We start from the raw sequence: 19,774 nt of genomic DNA on the forward strand, positions 1-19,774 counted from the left end.
GGCAGGTAATGTTGCTTCACTAAGAGATGAGATGCAGATTCTCTGAAATGGATGGGATGCTATTCTGTCTGAGGCATCAATGGTAGCTAAGGAAATGGATGTTCCACCTCATTTCAAAAAAGAACTTTGTCGTGAGAGGAGGAGGAAGAGGTTTCATGATGAAACTGCTGAAGGAACAGGTCAGGAGGATAGGCCAGAAACAACATTCCGTAACACTGTGTTTTTCACTGCCATGGACCAGATCATAAGTGACTTGGACACTCGGTTCCAAACAACAGCAAATATTGTTGAAGAATTTGCTGCCATACTTAAAATTGGGAAGTTGAGTGACAGTGTCATGGCTTCTGTGTGTCATCCACTGAGGGAGAAATACTCACAGGATCTCACAGATCAGTTTGAGAGTGAGATAAGGCATCTCAATAAAATATTTTCTGCCACTTTCCCCCCTGATTGTAGCTCTCTTGATCTACTGAATGCAATATACAAGATGGAACTCCAGAGAATTTTTGGAGACGTTTGCATTGCCCTCAGAATTTTCTTGACGCTCCCAGTTACCGTAGCTGGTGGTGAAAGATAATGTTGTAAGTTGAAACTTATCAAGAGCTATTTAAGATATACCATGTCGCAAGAGAGGTTGAACAGCCTTGCAATGTTATCGATTGAAAGCAAGCTGGGTCTGTCACTTGATTTCAAAGAGCTCGTAAAAGATGTTGCCACCAAGAAGGTCCGGCAATTGGCGTTCGGGATTTAGGGATAAAAATCCAGTCTATGACAGGATTGTGGGATGTTTCCCTTTAGTAAGCTGACAGGCTACAGCCCACATTGTGAACAATTACTATCTGATGCATAGTCCTCTAGCACTACATTTTTCATGTTTGCTGTAAGTGTGTTCATGTCCTGAGAGTTTATTGTTTTATAATTGTGTTCAAATCTTCAGTTAATTTATACTTTTGTCCTTGTGTTGTTCAAATCTTAATTTAATAAGTCAAAGAATTTTGAGATTTTTTGTTTGTTCATTCCTGTATTGGGTGTAATTTTCAATTAAATAGACAGAAGATAAAGTTGATAGACAGTGCATGTGGATTTCTTGCAGTCCATTACAGTTAATTAACTTCAACCGGGTTTTCGAGGTTGGGTTTCATCGTGTCGTTTAGGGGGTGGACGCAAGGTCATGACCCCACCAGTATCCAAGAATCCTGAATTGTCCCCACCAATAGCTCAACACTTGTCACTCGCGCCTCCTCGATTTACTTGCGCGTGTAACAGGTAGGGCTTTAGCACTCTGCTGAGAAAGGCAGCAGCCCGGCCGCTACAGCAAAAAAGCTAGTGCTCTGCCCGCGACAGTTCAAAATCTGCTTCGTAAAAGGTATATCCAAGCAGGGAACGATTGTATACTACAGAGCACATCAAAATGTAAGTGTCTGTCAACCTAATAGTGTGCTTGAGTAGACTATTTGTGTTGGAGATGGGATTACAGAGAGACAGGACAAGTAACAGCTTTTGTATGTTGAGTATCAGAAAACATTGTCACAAGAATAGGGGAAAATATGCCTAGCTAGTGCGACTCAAGGTTCTTTGGTAGACTATTGCATTGGTCCATTCATTGAAGATGAACGCAATGCGACCTCCTTTACTAGGCTCACCCACCAACAGTTCAGGTGCTGAACTGCTGATCCGAATAGGTAAAAACCATATTATGCGTTTTCATCAATAAATAAATGGCCAACATTTTTTTAGAGTGCGCGCTAACGCACACTCGCATGGATTGGGGGCCCACAAATAGATTATTTCATGGGGCCCAGAATTTCCAGCTACGCCCCTGCACACACCACCTATAAAAATATCACTTTACCCCTGCTTACACCTATATGCCTCGAGCCTTCATTGTAACTGTCACACTGTGTATATGCGTGTGGAGTGTTGCAGTAGAAAATTCCACTGTAGCGACCGGTACATTAACTGGAAACCCTAAATGTTTGAGCACCCTCTATGAAACGTCAAGCTACCCCACAGCACCCCAAAATAAATATCTGGCGCCGCCACTGAGCCTGACTATTTCTGTTGGGGGGGCCCGACTTTCTCCAAAGTTTACGTCCAATCAGTTTAGCACTTTCCTTCAGCTACAAAATAAAAACCATGTAACAGCCTAGTTATGTGCTGTGTAACACGTTGGATGTAAACGCACAAAATATAAGCATCTTCAGTCCTTCCGTCCAAAGAACAAAGTAGGCCTATATCCTACAACTCCGAATCAAGTATCAGAACTATTGATTATTTTCCAAAAGTGTACCTCCACACTGCGGGCTGAATTGCTGAACCAGCTTTGTCTAAGCAGGGTTTATACAGGAATCCTGAAGTCAAATCTAATACCTTTTTAAGACCCTTTCCATACATTTTAAGACCTCATCGCCACTTGGAGTTTTAACCGGTTACATTGGCGACACACTTTACCTCACATTTACTATATACAGTATTGATTGTCCCTCCTCCTTATCTTCCAACCATTTGGATGCAGACTTGCATTTCCCCATAACGATGTTGTTTAACAACCGGCGTAAACGGACATTCGCGCGCTATCAAGCAGTGAGCGTGCGATGTCCTGTTCAGATGACGTAAAATCCAACGGGATGCCATAAATAAACTACACAGAATAACACTACACACCTAATTTATATAGACAGTCTTTTGATAAGTATAGACAGTCTTTTGGAAACTCTTAGGGTCTTAAGTTGGGGTGGAGTTTTTAAATCCTCTTCTTGTCCCTTTGGGCCCTTTAACAAGTGTCCTCATTACTACTGTAATCTTTCATGTTGTACATGAACTCAGGTGTCTAAGTATGGTACCTTAACATCAGCTTCCTATTGACCCGTCAGCCATTGGTGGATGTTTTTAAGCTGTGTTGGCTGGAATTGTCGATACAGAAGCTGGGCACTTTTGTCAGGACAATCAGTAAAAATTGCTTCAGGAATAAAAAACTGGTTGATTTTCAGACTGACAAGCACCTGATTTAACCTCACATTGCTGGAAGATACTTGAAGGAAACCTTGGCTGCTTCTTTTGTTCGCTTTCTCTTTGTATTTGAAAAAAGGGCTTGTCAGGACACAACTGTTGTAGTTTGATGATGTTATCCAAATTTATGTTGGCTCTTGCCACATTAAGTCTTGCGATGGTCTTGGCCATGAACTTCACCTTGTCTTGCTTGGATTCTGTTAAAATAAATCCCATAAAATTATGAATAACTCCATCACCATACATTTTAGTTCCTCAATGCTTCGATATACCTGTACAACTTTGTGACCACCATCCTAATCTTGACTTTAACCGCTGTAGATTGAAGTTGATGTAAAAGATGTATCTTAAGATGTCCTTCTGTTCCAGTTATCTACTTAATTCAGAGCGGTTCTCTACTAAACAATGTACACGTCTTGTGAGAATGCCTTTCTTGTCGAATCAACCAGTCATGGTTACTGTACTTTCTGCTTGGATATACCTCTCTTGGTCATCCTTAATATCTTTGCAATGTAATTCTGACTGATTTATACACCCAAACCTCCCCAATGTCACTTCAATCACCCTCTGCAAGTCATTTCACAAAATAATCCAAGGGAGGCTTTTTTGACACACCTTCAACTGCATTCAAATCAAGAGAGGAAGCAAAGAAGTGGATTGTGCTGCAGAAGTGTTTGGTGAAGGTATTCTTCTTTGCTGCGAACAACAATGAATCCCAACTCAACAGTCAGCCTTCAAGTCTGAGAGGTTGAGTGCTAAAAACAAAGTAGACTGGCTTTGATTGAAGTATCACTTTAAATGTTGGGTTATGAAAGTGTGTAACAAAAGGAACTTTGAGACAGACAAACAGAGAATTCAAATCTTCACGAAAAGTTTTCTTTGTGTTTCTTTTCTGTCACATTGTGAACTTTGGGGAGTTGACTGTCACATACAGGCTTAGGGGCTAACGGATTATAAATTACTCAATTATTTAAAAAAAGGTAACCGTATTCCCTTGTAATAACATAAAAAGATAAATGGGGATTACCAGCAGGATTACAATGTTACGAAATAACAAAAATATTGCATATTGTGTTTTGTCATAAATTGAGCAGATTGTATTTCCTGTGTTAGCTGCTGTACTGCGTAGACTGTTACTTTAAGTGTGAATCTATACGCCTACTAGTGGTGTCAACAATAATCGATTCGGCGATGCATCGCAATGCGGGGCATGCACGATTCAGCATCGATGCGGCAAAGTGCCATAATCGATTATGTTTTCTGGCCTCCAGTGGAAAGTTGTGGGGGCAATTGCTCTGTCGCTAGTTTGGAGTTTTAAACTACAACTCCAGTTTAAAACTGTGTTAAACTCCAAACTAGTGACAGAACAATTGCCCCGCGAAGTTTCAATTACTTCCGGCGGCATCATAACAACATTAATCAAGATGGCTGAGGCGGAGGGAGATGACCACGATAGACGGACCATTAAAAACGCACCCAAAGCGTGGAAAGCTGACATCTGGGCACATTTTGGATTCTACGAAGTAAATGGGAAACTAGACAAGACTTACGCGGTGTGTAAAACCTGCCACACTAAAATCAAGCACGTTGGCAATACAACTAACTTCACAAATCATGTTGATCGCTGGCATCCTGAGTTGGCTTCAAAAGCAACACAAAAAGTTGATACATCCCAGCCAAGAATTGACGAGTCGCTAGTGTCAACGTTGCCACACAACTCTGAGAGAGCAAAGAGGATCACACGATCGGTGGCATGTTTCATAGCGAAAGATCTACGACCCTATTCTGTGGTAGAAAATGTGGGGTTTCGCCACATGCTTAAAACACTTGAGCCCCGGTATAAGCTACCGACAAGAGCTACTTTCACGGATTCTGCGCTTCCCGCAATATACAAAGAAACCAAAGCAAAGGTAATGGAATCCATGTGTAAAGCCAGTTGTGTAGCCATTACAAGTGACGCCTGGACTTCAGTCGCAACAGAGTCCTATGTAACCATAACGGCACATTATATTAGCGAGGATTGGCAGATTGCATCACATGTGCTGCAGACGAGAGCAGTTTATGAGAGCCACACTGGTGCTCATATGGCGAGGCTACTCTTGGATGTTGTTGAGGAATGGCAGCTAACAGATAAAAGTGTTGTGCTGGTGACGGACAACGCCGCTAATATGATAAGTGCTGCTGAAATTGGGAAGTTCCCTCATGTTAAATGCTTCGCGCATACGTTGAACCTCGCTGCGCAGCGGGCGCTTAAGCTACCGACGGTCTCCAGGCTTCTGGGCAGAGTCCGACGCATCTCAGCATACTTCCACCGCAGCACAAAGGCAAAGCACCTGCTTGAAGAAAACCAGAGGGTTGTTCTTAAACTGACAAGTCCACTGAAACTGATAACTGATGTCGCCACAAGGTGGAATAGTGCTCACGATATGATGGAGAGGTTTTTGCAACTGCAAGCTGCAGTGCATGCCACACTGCTGTCGCCTGCCCTAAATGTAGATGAAAGTGACATCGTCACTCTCAGCAGAGCAGATCTGGCTAACATGGAGGAAGCAGTGAAGACATTAAAACCAGTGAAGGATGCCACTGTTTTTATGTCAGAGGAGAGCAGTCCTACAGTCAGCCTCATTGCACCAGTATATGCCCAACTCCTCCATAACATGTCAGACACTATTGGAGACCAACCACTGATCCGGGATGTGAAGAATGCCATCAAAACAGATCTCCTTAAGAGGTACAACAGTGGGGCAGAGAAGAAGATCCTTCATACATCCTCTGCCCTGGATCCTCGCTTTAAGGGGTTACCTTTCCTGACAGAAGAGGAGAGATTAGATGTCTACGCAGGAGTGACTTCAGAGGCTGCATCCCTGGAGGTAATTGAATTTCTACTTGTAAAACTTATGGAATATCTTTCAATTCAATTGTAATAACAATGTAATGTTAAATAAGCAGCTGCATAGTCAGTAAAATGTTAAGACTGAGAAAAATAGTTATCTGTTGTGATGTGAGCTGCAGCATTGGCTGAGAAAGTGCTGCTAACTGCTGTTTTTTGCTCTTATTTATTTTTGTTCAAACACAGTATGAGAGGAGACGTAGGACAGAAGATGAAGCGCCTGGCAGAACAGGAAGTTCAGGAACCAATGAAGAGTTGCTGTCCGTGGATGACAATGTGTCTGACTTAGCAGGCCCCTCTGCCCCCAAAAGAAGAGCCTCGTCATCGCTGCTTGTGAGGTTGCTGGGAGCTGCTTTCAATGACATCAGTGAACCTGCAGGACAGAGTAAGACCGCCGATGCCAGTGCTGACGAGGAAATGGAATTGTACTGTAGATCTCCAGCTGCACCTCTCTCTGAGGATCCCTTGGACTGGTGGCATCGCCATAAGGGCACATTTCCTCTCCTCTCTAGGTTGGCAAAGAGATACTTGTGCATCCCAGGGACAAGTGTGTCAGCAGAGAGAGTATTCTCCACTGCAGGAGATATTATCACTGCAAAAAGAAGCGCTCTCAAACCGGACCATGTTGATCAGCTTGTGTTTTTGCACAAGAACCTTGAAATTCCCAAATGCTGAACAGTGAGAAGTTATGATGTAGGCTTAGGTCAAACTATATATTTCCTCACTCTGAAACGGATTGTTTATGATGGTGATGTTGAACTCAGACGGAAGAAGTTGTTTGCACAAATTTGGTAGTAGCCTAAGCCTACACACTTTATTTTTGGTTTACATTACAATATATTTCTCATCTTGATATTTTGTTGTATGCAGCTGATGTGATTGCCAGGTAGGATTCTCATCTCAGGTATATAATTGTTGTCATTGTCTTAAAGCTGCTAAGCTGTTGTTTTGTTGAAAAAAGTTGCACTTGACTTTACTACTTGAAAAAAGTTTCACAGTAATAAGTGGTTACTGTGTGTTGCACTGAGTATTTTTATTGCTGGGTGCCTGGGTGGTTGGTTGTTGTTACAATAGTGTGACTGATTACTGTTTGCACAGGAGTTCAGGAAGTGACCTGTTGTAGAGCGTCTATTTTATTGTGTGTAAAATAACTGCTGGACAATATTGGTTGTAATTGCTCTATTCAATTTCAAATGGTTCTAAAGCAGAGAGAAGAGAAACATTTCTTATTCAAAGCAGTGATTTATGTTTTCTTTTTTTTCAGGTTTGAAAATGCCATATCCAATACCCTGTACCATTTTTTATTATTATTTAATTTTATTTAATGACATTTATGTCAAAGATGCAGGAGAGTGATAATACACACATAGCAGTCAATAAAATCTATCCTATCTGACTGCTTGTATTGCCTCATGACTCACGAAAAAAGTCCCTTGTTGTGTGCAGTAGAATTGTGATGCATCGCAATGCATCGCAATGCATCGTAGAATCGAATCGAATCGAATCGAATCGTTACCTGGTGAATCGTAATCTAATTGAATTGTGAGGGCAGTGTCAATGCACACCCCTAACGCCTACTGCCTGGTTTTCACTTTCTTTGGTTCATTTGTGCTGTTTTTAATCCAGTAGCTGAACCGTTATGCTCATACAATTGTGTGTTTGAGTTTAACTGTATGTATTCAAATAAAACGGATCATTTTCTGTTAGCTCAGATTTTATTTCTGCTTTTTTAAACTGTAGTATGTGCTCATGTGTGTCATTGTTGGTATATAGGCCTGAATATGCTTAATGAAAGAAAGGTTCACCTATTGTAACAGGACCGGACAGAAGACAAAACTGGTGGTGCAGCAATTAGATAATCAATGTTCCACTCATAAAGGGCTTTATTTACCCTAACTCGAAATCAATTAAAGGTCCCATGTCATGCTTTTCCGCTTATTACCCGTCCCCTTGTGTGTTACTGTATGTAGTCACAAACCCTCAAAGTACACCCTGTAGCGAGTAAAACTCTGACACAGAAAAGACCTGTCTCTGCTGCCCCAGAACGCCTCGTTGGAGATTTTTCTTTTTCCATTTTTTTCTTCCTGAGTATAGTGACGTGAACATACCCAGGTCCAAATGGACCAATCCGTGGAGCTCCTCACACTAACACACTCCCTCAGCCTTATCTTTTCTCAGCCGCGGTACTCCGCAGAGTTTTGCTCACGTGTGTGTGCTCAGGCTGAGTTCCGCGGTGTCTCGCTTTCTCTCAGACCCCACGCAGCAACCAGGAAACGACACCAGTAATCCAGCTCACACTGTCTGCTCCTTGAGCGGAGCAGCGAGCCCCGCAACGTCCCGCCAACACGGCACCCAGACCCCACGCAGCATTTTCATCTGTTTGTCATTACTGGTGTCCTTTTCTGTTTGCTAACAAACACCATTGTAACACATAAACACACATCAGAGCACAGTGGGCTCATGGGGGGAGGGAGGGGGAGGGGGGGGGGGGGGGGAGAGTGTATACAGAGATGCTGTATCAGAAAACCAATGGGATTTTGGAACAATGTAAATCTATTCTAGTAGACCTCAGCAGTGGAATTATGATCAGTAGAAATGGCCATGACATGGGACCTTTTAAGAAAAAACGAATAGCGCGTTTCCACTGCAGCGCGGAGCTCGCTTTAAGCGTGCCGAGCCTTGTGGGGTCCGTTTTTGGTTGCGTTTCCACTTGGCCTAGTACTGGCTAGCGGGTCCTAATTCACAGTTTTTCTGGCCCCATAAAATCGTGGTTCTAGGGCCAGGAACAACCAGGCTAAGTCGGGCTGAGTATGTTAAACTAGAGAGAATCGCTGGCAAGGGAGCTACAACTACAACAAGATGAACATATTTGACCATGATTTAATTGTAATACACGTTTCAAAATGATGCCGAAGTAACAACACACTGATACTGGTTACTAGGGGTGTAACGGTACACGTACAAAAATTATTCGGTACACGTACCGAATAATTTCGGTACGGGCCCTTCGGTTCGGTACACGTGTGTACCGAACGAATATAACGTTAAACGTAAAAAATTCAGAACGTGAACAACTTTTTGGAAGTAATCTCAGGTGCTGCGTCGCAGCATTAAGAGTAATTTGCTCACATTGGGTTCAACGCGTCATAGAGCGAGCAAGTCATTTCATTGGACGAGAGGCATACGTTCAAATTTAGTCAGTAATTTAAGGAACTGTCGAAATGGCGAACGCAGATAAAGTTGAGCTCGAAAGTCCTCCAGCATCATTGAAGTCTCCGGTTTGGGAACATTTTGGTTTCGCAGTTACGTACAAGGATGACGGACAAAGACAGGTGGATCAAACCAAAGCTGTTTGTCGGCATTGTTCAACTAAAATTGGTTACGCGGCTGGCAATACATCAAACTTGCACACTCATTTGAAAAGGCATCACCCGAACGTGAATATCACCGGTACAAAAAGAAAAAAGACTGAAGTGCAAACCCAACTCCCACGAGCATTTAAGCCTCCACCACTCGCATAAAGTTCAGACCGAGCCAAAGCTATTACAAACGCCAAATATCCTGATGTTGCCATGTTAGCAAAGCGCTACCTGGCTGTATTTGCTACCTCTGTCCCTAGCGAGAGGGTGTTCTCCACAGCAGGAGACATTATTAGTGCCAGCAGATCTGCCCTTTCGGCAAGCAATGTGGACAAGTTCATTATTCTTTAAAAAAACATGAAAATACAATGACAAGCAAGTCATAATGTCAAACTGGCTGCTTAGGTACTAATACAGTATCAGTTCAAATACAGATTATTTCAGTTAATCGAAATGCTGCACCTTAATGTTTATTTTATTATATTTTGTATTTATTTGAGTGAATATTCACAGTTTAATAATAATTAAAAACCCAAAACTAATAGTTTATGTTTTGTGAGTACTACTACAGTAAAGTTCAAATACAGATTATTTCAGTTCATCGAAATGCTGCACCTTAATGTTTATTTTATTATATTTTGTATTTATTTGAGTGAATATTCACAGTTTAATAATAATTAAAAACCCAAAACTAATAGTTTATGTTTTGGGAGTACTAGTACATTAAAGTTCAAATACAGATTATTTCAGTTCATCAAAATGCTGCGCCTTAATGTTTATTTTATTATATTTTGTATTTATTTGAGTGAATACATTATTCACAGTTTAATAATAATGAAAAAAAAACAAAAAATATGTTTTGTTTTGTGAAAGAAAAAAATTCTGCTGTACCGAAAACGTACCGAACCGAACCGTGACCAAAAACCGAGGTACGTACCGAACCGAAAGGTTTGTGAACCGTTACACCCCTACCGGTTAGTAAAAACCATGAATTAATGCTTTGACAAGTCTGTAGACAGATGGCAGGCGAAAAACCTTTTAAAATGCGTGTTTTCTAAATGGAGATTGGCTAAGCTAATGTTGTAAATGCTCCGACCGTCCACACTCACAACAACGGCCTATACAGACATAAATAAACCAGCGACTGTATTCGCCATGACACAGACAGTCTGTGGTTTGTACTTGTTTAACTTTTGTCTAGTTTCTGAAGAGATATGAGGAGCTGTGAGCTCTGAGTGCGAACATCTAACGGCTGTGTTGTTTTTCTGGGGCTCTCATTGAAGATGACGTCACGGCTCCACCTACACTGCGTTACTACTGCCCCAGTTGCTAAACTTTAATGGAAATGCGCCATAAAGTGAGCCAGTCCCAACGAGGCCTAGCCATACCGAGCGAGGCCGTGTAGTGGAAATGAGCCATAAGTCTACTTTAGCTGGTCCGCTAGCCAATTTACCGGCTAGGATCAGAAATGAACTTCCTGAGAGAATGGGAGTCTCCTGCTCTCTACATGTGCCCCCCCAAACTGAACTGCTCAGTCAGCTTTTGTCTACCTTGTTGTGGTTCTCCAAATACTGCCAAATGGGAGAGAACGGTGAGAAATGTTGATGCCTCTGAGTACCATGCCTCCCAGCCCCTTACACTATAAATACAGTCCCTGAGCAAAGGACACATTTGTTTTGCTAAATATGTTGGTTTCTTCTTTTCTAAGGCAAGTAAAAACATCCTATTGAGATACATTTTCTCTAGTTTTTATTTGTATTGCATTTAATATAGGGGTTATCCAAAAGTAAAGGAAAATACATACAGTTACTTTATTTTGATACTCAGATAAGGTTACATACATCTTTTATTTATCTAAAGGTTTTAAAACTTCATAGTCTTACAGAAACAAAAATGCTTCATAAAACATTGACCAAAAATATATAGCAGATGTCTTGTATAAATGCAAAAATATCAAACATTAGTAGGTTTTTAAATATGCACATTCTGGCCTTGGGTGCTCGCTTGAAATCACCACGTCCACACTTAACACATGTTTCTTTTAAATGGCACAGGTCCAACCTGGACCAACTGATATCCCCTGAACTTCCCCACTCAATCTATCAAGACCCGAGCAGTTCTATTAGAAGTCCAAGGTAAGGCACGGGCCGGCGCATGTCGCTCAAAGGAATCCCTCGCCATATAAACTTTGACCCTTAGAAAGTAAAAGTGAAGAGGCACAACGTGTCAACTCCCTTAGAATAGGTCTGAGAAACAGGGGTAGGAAAAGAAAAGTAACAAACAGAGGAAGAGAGGCACAACTTGTCTACGTACATGCACTCTCCTAAAATAGTCAAAAGAGAAAGGGGTGAAGAAATACAAAGTAAGAAACTGAAATGAAAAGGCACCACATTGCGTAAATGCTTCCCCTTAGAATAGGGTGGAAATTATGAAAAGGGGACAGGGACACAAGTGAAGAGAGACAACAGTGAAGAGGCACGACGTGTCTAACCTTAACGTAATTGCACTCCCCAAAGGGAAAGAAAGTAAACAGTATAAGCAGAGAGGCACAACGTGTCTATGTAAATGCACTCTCCTGAAACAGTTCGAGGGAGAAGGGGTGAAAAAAAAAAACCCGAAATAGAAAGTAAGAAGTATAGGTAGAGAGGCACCACGTGTCTATGTAAATGCGCTCTCCTAGAACAGTTCAAAGTAAACGGGGCAGGAAGAACTGTCATGTCCAAGAAACTTATTGTGAAAGTTTATTCTTTATGTTAGAGTTGTCATGTCCCTTTGTCTTGTGCTTTATGTCTATACCCTTAATTATTTCTTCCTCTCATTTCAGGCCTCCACGCTCCCCGCCCCTTTTCTGTCTCCTGCGTCCTTGATTATTTTCCCCGCCCTGATTGTTTCCAACTGTGTCCCCTTTACCTGTGTATATATTGTGTTAGCTCCCTCCTGTTAATTGTCAGTTCGTTGTCTCACGAAGACCACGTATCGGCTTACCTCACGGACCTTTTCACGGACCTTTCACGGACCTATGCTATAGATCGCATTATAGTTTTCCTCGAAAGAGTGGTTTTGTTTTCCTTGTTTTATTACTGTGCAAATTCCAGTAAAGTCTTTATTTTGAAACGCTATCTGAGTCTGAGTTTTGAGTCGTGCAATTGAGTTCATGCCTCAGTGTTCTCCCCTTGACAGTACGAACTGACCATCAAAATGAACTCAGCCGACTCAGATCAGATTAAGAACGCTATCCGTTCTCAGGGCCAACGTCTTGGGCAACAAGAGGAGCGTATGGCCACCATGCAGCAGGGAGTGCAGGATCTAACCAGCAGCCAGGGGGAACTACAAACATCGTTGACGACCCAAGTTAATCTACTGGCAGCAGAGGTTCAGCGTGTGCTCACTCACCTGCAGGCTGTTTCTCCTCCTACGACTCCTCCGGTTCCAGCGGTGACCGGATTCGATCCCAACCGGGTTACTGAGCCGCACAGGGCTTCCATGCGTCTGGCTCCACCCGAAAGGTACTCCGGGGACTCAGAAGGCTGCCGGCCGTTCATCGTGCAGTGTGAGTTACACTATCACCACCAACCGGCTGCTTTTCCCACGGACATTTCCAAAGTGGCTTTTATGATCTCTCATCTCTCCGGCCGAGCAGCAGCGTGGGCCACGGCAGAATGGTCCCGAGGCTCGCCTATCTGCGGGTCTCTGGAAAACTTCATAGACACTATGAGGAAGACCTTCGATCAAACCACGCCGGGCAGGGAAGCAGCTCGGGCTCTGATCAAGCTGCGACAACATCAGCGGAGTGTGGCTGACTACGCCATCGAGTTCCGGACTAAGGCAGCCGACAGCGGCTGGAACTCCGCTGCATTGTTTGACGCTTTCGTCAGCGGTCTCTCGGATTCTTTACAAGACCAGCTGGCGCCTCTCGATCTGCCCGCTGATTTGGACTCTGTCATATCCATGGCTTTACGTATAGACAATCGTTTGACGGAGAGGAGAAGGAATAAATCCAAGGATGCGGTTGATCCACCTCTCCAGAGGAGACGCTCGCCGCTGGATATTACTTCTTCTTGGAGGCCCCGTCACCCCTCACCACCTGCGTTCCGGACAACAGCGCCCCCTGGCTCCGTGGAGGAGCCAATGCAGTTGGGCCGCGCCAAGCTGTCGCTGGCAGAACGTCAGCGTCGATTCAAGGAAGGTCTGTGTTTCTACTGCGGGCAGCGCGGACACCCACAAGCGGCTTGTCCGGTAAAAGAGGAGGCTCACCAATGAAGAGGAGTACGTTGGTGAGCCGGATCTCTTCCTCTGACTTTCCTCCTCGCACCCTGACCCGGATCCAGGTAAAAATCAGAGACAATGTAGTTACTCATGGTGTTCTCATTGACTCAGGGGCGGACGAAAGTCTTATGGATTGGGGTTTAGTTAAGAAATGGGACATAAAAACTAAACCTCTACCCCAGCCTCTTGAAGCGAGTGCTCTCGATGGGCGGCTGTTGTTTAAAGTGACTCACCAAACGGAGCCTTTAGAAGTAAGATGTAATGATAACCACCATGAGACAATGTCTTTTCACTTATTTAACTCAGCCCAACATCCACTCATTTTGGGTTTTCCCTGGTTGAAACTTCATAACCCTCACATAGATTGGCAATCTGGGAGGGTGGAGGGGTGGGGAAAGAATTGCATTGATCTCTGTTTTAAGCAGGTAGCAGAGATTGACAGGGGATGTAACACTGGGAGTGTTAGGCAGGATACAGTCCCAAAAATATATCTTCCGGATGTACTTTCAGTTCCTTCCTGCTACCACGACCTTAGTGAAGTTTTTAGTAAGTCCAAAGCTCTGGCTCTTCCTCCTCACCGCTCCTATGACTGTGCTATTGACTTGATTGCCGGGTCTCCCATTCCTAAGGGTCGACTTTATGCAATTTCAGGACCTGAGAAAGAGGCCATGAAGGACTATATTGATGCCTCCCTCAAGACAGGGCTTATTCGTCATTCCTCATCCCCAGCAGGGGCAGGTTTTTTTTTCGTGGGCAAAAAGGATGGGTCTCTTAGGCCCTGTATCGACTACTCACCTCTCAATGACATTACGGTTAAAAACCGGTACCCCCTCCCTCTCATCTCGTCCGCTTTCGAGCAGCTTCAGGAAGCCAAGGTTTTCACCAAATTAGATCTGCGGAACGCCTATCATTTGGTCAGGATCAGGGAGGGCGATGAATGGAAGACGGGTTTTAACACCCCTTCAGGACATTATGAATACCTGGTCATGCCGTTTGGATTGTCAAACGCTCCTGCAGTCTTCCAGGCTATGATCAACGACGTGTTGAGGGAGTTTCTGAACCGTTTCGTTTTTGTTTATCTGGACGACATTCTGATCTACTCCCCTGACCTTCACACCCACAAACAACATGTCCGCCTGGTTCTACAGAAACTGCTCCAAAATAAGTTGTTTGTCAAAGCTGAAAAGTGTGAATTTCATGTGGAAACAGTCACTTTTTTGGGCTTCATCATTTCCCCAGGTCAGGTTATGATGGACCCAGAGAAGGTTAGCGCAGTAGCCTGTTGGCCTACCCCTGACTCTCGCAAAAAAGTGCAGCAGTTTTTAGGCTTTGCTAATTTTTACAGACGTTTTGTGCGGAGCTTCAGCGCTATTGCAGCCCCTCTTCATGTCCTCACGTCCCCTCAGGTGCCTTTTGTGTGGTCTCCTCAGGCTGAGGAGGCTTTTTCTCGGCTGAAAAAGATGTTCACCACTGCCCCCATACTTACCATGCCGGATCCCACTCGCCAGTTCGTGGTGGAAGTGGATGCCTCCAACGAGGGGGTGGGAGCGGTCCTCTCCCAGCAACAACAGAAGGACAACAAACTTCACCCCTGCGCCTTCCTGTCCAGGAAGCTCTCCCCGGCAGAGAGAAATTATGACGTGGGAAACCGTGAGTTGCTGGCCGTGAAGTTAGCGTTGGAAGAGTGGAGGCATTGGTTGGAGGGAGCCGAGCATCCTTTTGTGGTCTGGACCGATCACAAGAACCTGGAGTACATCAGAAAGGCCAAAAGACTGAACTCCCGCCAGGCTAGGTGGACCTTGTTTTTCAACCGTTTTGACTTTGTTCTTTCCTACAGGCCGGGGTCTCAGAATGTCAAGCCTGACGCTCTGTCCCGTCTGTTTGACCCTGTGCCTGCAGCCAAGGAGCCGGAACCCATCATCCCATTGAACCGGGTGGTAGGAGCGCTGACTTGGCCAGTAGAGAAGGAGGTAATACGTGCCAATGCTGGAGCTCCTGCACCAAGGGGTTGCCCGCCTAACCGGATTTTTGTTCAGGAGGCCGAGCGACCACAGGTGATCCACTGGGCTCACACTTCGCTGCTCACCTGTCACCCCGGAGTCAAGAGAACTATGTTCATTGTTAAACAACGTTTCTGGTGGACATCCATGGAGAAGGAGGTGAAGGAGTATGTGGAGGCGTGCCCTATCTGCGCTCGAAACAAGACCTCTTCCAGGTCGCGAATAGGGTTATTACAACCACTCCCTATTCCCAACAGGCCCTGGTCAGAGATCTCCATGGACTTCGTCACTGGCCTGCCCCTCTCTAGAGGTAAAACCACAGTTCTCACGGTAGTGGACAGATTTTCCAAAATGACACATTTCATTGCTCTGCCAAAGATGCCCTCAGCTAAGGAAACGGCGGAGGTCATGATGCAGAATGTGTTTCGGCTTCATGGTTTCCCTAAGGATATTGTCTCCGACCGGGGCCCCCAGTTTGTGTCACGCTTCTGGAAGGAGTTCTGCAGCCTCATCGGTGCCACGGTCAGTCTCTCGTCTGGATATCATCCGGAGTCTAACGGCCAGACAGAGCGCCTAAATCAAGAACTGGAGACCTGCCTGCGCTGCCTGGTGTCCCAGAATCCATCCTCCTGGAGCGAGCACCTCACCTGGGTTGAGTATGCACACAACATCCTCCCTACTTCTGCCACGGGCCTGTCCCCGTTTCACTGTGTTTATGGCTACCAGCCGCCACTGTTCCCAGCCACGGAGAGGGAGGTCACGGTCCCGTCTGCCCACGCTCTGGTCAGGCGTTGTCGGCGCGTGTGGGCTGCGGCTAGGAAGATACTCTGCAGGAATTCACAACTGGTTAAAAGAGCAGCAGACCGAAAACGCCGACCAGCCCCTGTATACCAGCCAGGCCAAAAAGTCTGGCTCTCTACACGAGACCTTCCCCTCCACGTACTCTCCCGAAAACTGGCTCCCCGGTTTGTGGGTCCTTTTCCCATCACCAAGGTCATAAACCCAGTCTCAGTGAGACTACGGCTTCCCAGGGCCATGAAGGTACATCCCACCTTCCATGTAGGGAAATTAAAACCATTGAAGGAGAGCGCTATGGTTCCCACCGTCAAACCCCCCCCCGCCCCCCCGGATGATCGATGGAGGTCCGGTTTACACGGTCAAGTCACTATTGGCTAGTCGGAAAAGGGGTAGAGGGCGGCAGTTACTGGTTGACTGGAAGGGTTATGGTCCTGAGGAGCGGCAATGGATTCCTTCCCGCTTCATCGTGGACAAAAGCCTCATTGAGGATTTTGACCGCCTCAACTCAGAGGAGCCTGGGCCGTCAGGAGCCGTCCCTAGAAGGGGGGGTACTGTCATGTCCAAGAAACTTATTGTGAAAGTTTATTCTTTATGTTAGAGTTGTCATGTCCCTTTGTCTTGTGCTTTATGTCTATACCCTTAATTATTTCTTCCTCTCATTTCAGGCCTCCACGCTCCCCGCCCCTTTTCTGTCTCCTGCGTCCTTGATTATTTTCCCCGCCCTGATTGTTTCCAACTGTGTCCCCTTTACCTGTGTATATATTGTGTTAGCTCCCTCCTGTTAATTGTCAGTTCGTTGTCTCTCGAAGACCACGTATCGGCTTACCTCACGGATCTTTTCACGGACCTTTCACGGACCTATGCTATAGATCGCATTATAGTTTTCCTCGAAAGAGTGGTTTTGTTTTCCTTGTTTTATTACTGTGCAAATTCCAGTAAAGTCTTTATTTTGAAACGCTATCTGAGTCTGAGTTTTGAGTCGTGCAATTGAGTTCATGCCTCAGTGTTCTCCCCTTGACAAGAACGCAGTAAGAAACAGATGAAAAGGCATCCGAGAACGCTTTCCCTCTAGACTAGGGTGAAAATGTAGGATAAGGGGTAAGGAACAGAGGTAAGGAGGCACCACGTGCCTACGTAAATGCACTCCCCTGCCTTTATCTCTGTACCCCATTACCCTCTACGAGGCCATAGACCAGCAGAGGGAAACGGGGGGGGGGGGGGGGGGAAAGGGTAAGGGTAAGGGTTTCAAAAGAAAACTGCAGGAGTCGAAAGTGGAAAAATAAGTTATATAAAAAAGTTATAAAACAGATAGGCTATTCCTAATCTCTAAATATCCAATCTAATTCAGGGGTATATAGACTCAGGAAAAATAAAACGTATAATGAAGTCAGTCCAGTCAGAATGATTTAGAAAGTCTTAATTGAATAGGAAAGGGGTTTGACGTTAGTGGCAGGTTGTGTGTGAGAGAGAATACAGCCCAATATTTAAAAAAAAATCTATTCTTTTTCGCAACTTTTCGCATATTTTGCAACTTCCCGCAATTTCACGGCATAAAATCACATAAAAACCCTGCATGTTTCATCGCATAATCAAGGATTTTAGCCCGCATAATCAAGGATTTTTGCCCGCGTTTTTCTGGAGGGTCTAAAATGGGACCCAGGAGGGCCGCATACTTACCACCCTGACTTGCAAAGACCAATTGTTAGCACCGCAAGGTATTCCCTTGGTTCAGTCAGTCAGGGCTTGAAGAAGAAAGGTCTCCCCGAGGAATCCGAACCTGTCCAAAACCTGTAAAATTAATCATAACCTGTGCCCCATACACCGCACGACTCCAGGTTATGATAAAGGAAAACGCTCACCTTGAATCCTCAATGTTGAAGATACGTTATGGTAGAAAACTAAAAAGTAGTCTATTACCACCTAATAACCCTCATTAGCGGTTTTCGAAATAAAATAAGGGATAAAACCCAAAATTAAAATGTCACCGCGAAGGAGGAAAGTCTGCACCGAATATATCTAGTACCAGCTATCCGTGAAGTAGCAACTTGTAAAAAAATAAAACCCCAAAATGCTCCAAAGACACACATCAAATACAGAGACCCAAGAACAACCAGCCAAGTCAAGAACGTCCACTCTAAGGTATTTCAGTAAAAAAACAGCCTTTCTCCTTTTCTTACTTTTTATCCTATATTTTCCTATTCCCTAATAAAGGGTATAAATACCATCAGAAGTGCTGTGTTTGTCAGTATACAAAAAAACAAGCAAAACATCATTGGTACCTCGTAATCAAAAGGCCGTTAATTTAAACTGGCTTATTAGGGCCCGAGCCGGAGCGCCAGAACCCGATGGCGTCCTAGCACGAAGTGCGAGGAACCTATTGTTATTGGTGGTATTATTATTATTAGGGCCCGAGCACGGAGCGCTAGGACCCAACGGCGTCCGAGCACGAAGTGCGAGGAACCTATTGTTATTGGTGGAATTATTCTTATTAGGGCCAGAGCACGATGTGCTAGGACCCGACGGTGTCCTAGCACGAAGTGCGAGGAAACCTATTGTTCTCCGTGGTATTATTTTTTTTCTGCTGGCGTTTCCTGTTTTTGAGGCCATTAGGACGCTGAAAAGTTGTATAATTTTGCACGGACGCCAGGACTGGTGAAAACTACATTATTCTGGAGTCAATGGGTTCAAATTGTCCAACTTGCTCGCTAGCGCAACCTATAAAAAACCCATTTCGGAATACATTTACAAAGTCGCAGCGTAACTCCAAATGACCTGGAATTTTGCACACATATCCGGGTGGACCTACTCTACAAATAATCGTCTTGGAACCCTAAGCTCCGCCTACATGTTTTTAAATGTAAATTAGCATAATGTTCAAAACAGTTAAATATTCACTTAAATTTCAATTTTAAGTTTTTCAACACCAAACTTCGTATACAGCATCGGTGGAGGGTCAGACACATTACCGTAGAAAATGAGCATGTTAGGAAGATAAATATTGCCACCGTCAATCAAAACGTACTCGCAAAAAGGCGGGGCTTAGAAAGAAATGCTCATAAATGATCAACAATATACCAATTTATAACTCAAGAGCGGATATACACATACTCTCGGGTTAACTACAAACTCAGATTTAAAGTGTCGCAACAAATTCAGAATGTGGGCGTCGCCTATACATTTTTTTTAAATTGCGATAGCATAAAATGAGCTTCGGACGCGAAACTTGGGACACACGTCAGATGCCACAACCTTTTCGAGAATGTAAAAAAAAAACGTAATTTTTCCAAAAAAACTACTCACTAGCGCCCCCTATTGTTTGGTAGTCACATATAGTTTCTCAGAACTTCACGAATTTTGGCACAGACATTTCTCATGGAATTGCGGACATATTTGTATATAGATTCCATTAGCCCCGCCCCCCAGGAAGTCGGCCATTTTGAAATATTCGCGTT

At 44.3% G+C, this 19,774-nt stretch overlaps 1 protein-coding gene and 1 long non-coding RNA gene across 2 annotated transcripts in view; one reads left to right on the forward strand and one right to left on the reverse strand.

Annotated features, from left to right (window-relative positions):
- LOC307047434 overlaps positions 1–19,774 on the reverse strand; it is a 149,002-nt gene that overhangs the window by 51,753 nt on the left and 77,475 nt on the right. The gene's annotated exons all lie outside the window — the stretch shown is intronic.
- On the forward strand, positions 4,175–6,844 carry LOC307047524 (E3 SUMO-protein ligase ZBED1-like). The gene is made up of 2 exons (XM_079694528.1): positions 4,175–5,879; positions 6,086–6,844. Exons 1-2 carry the CDS (start codon positions 4,263–4,265, stop codon positions 6,572–6,574), a joined length of 2,106 nt encoding a protein of 701 aa, XP_079550654.1. The 5' UTR covers positions 4,175–4,262; the 3' UTR covers positions 6,575–6,844.

The sequence above is a fragment of the Notothenia rossii genome, assembly GCF_949606895.1.
Source record: "Notothenia rossii genome assembly, chromosome: 7".
NCBI lineage: Eukaryota > Metazoa > Chordata > Actinopteri > Perciformes > Nototheniidae > Notothenia > Notothenia rossii.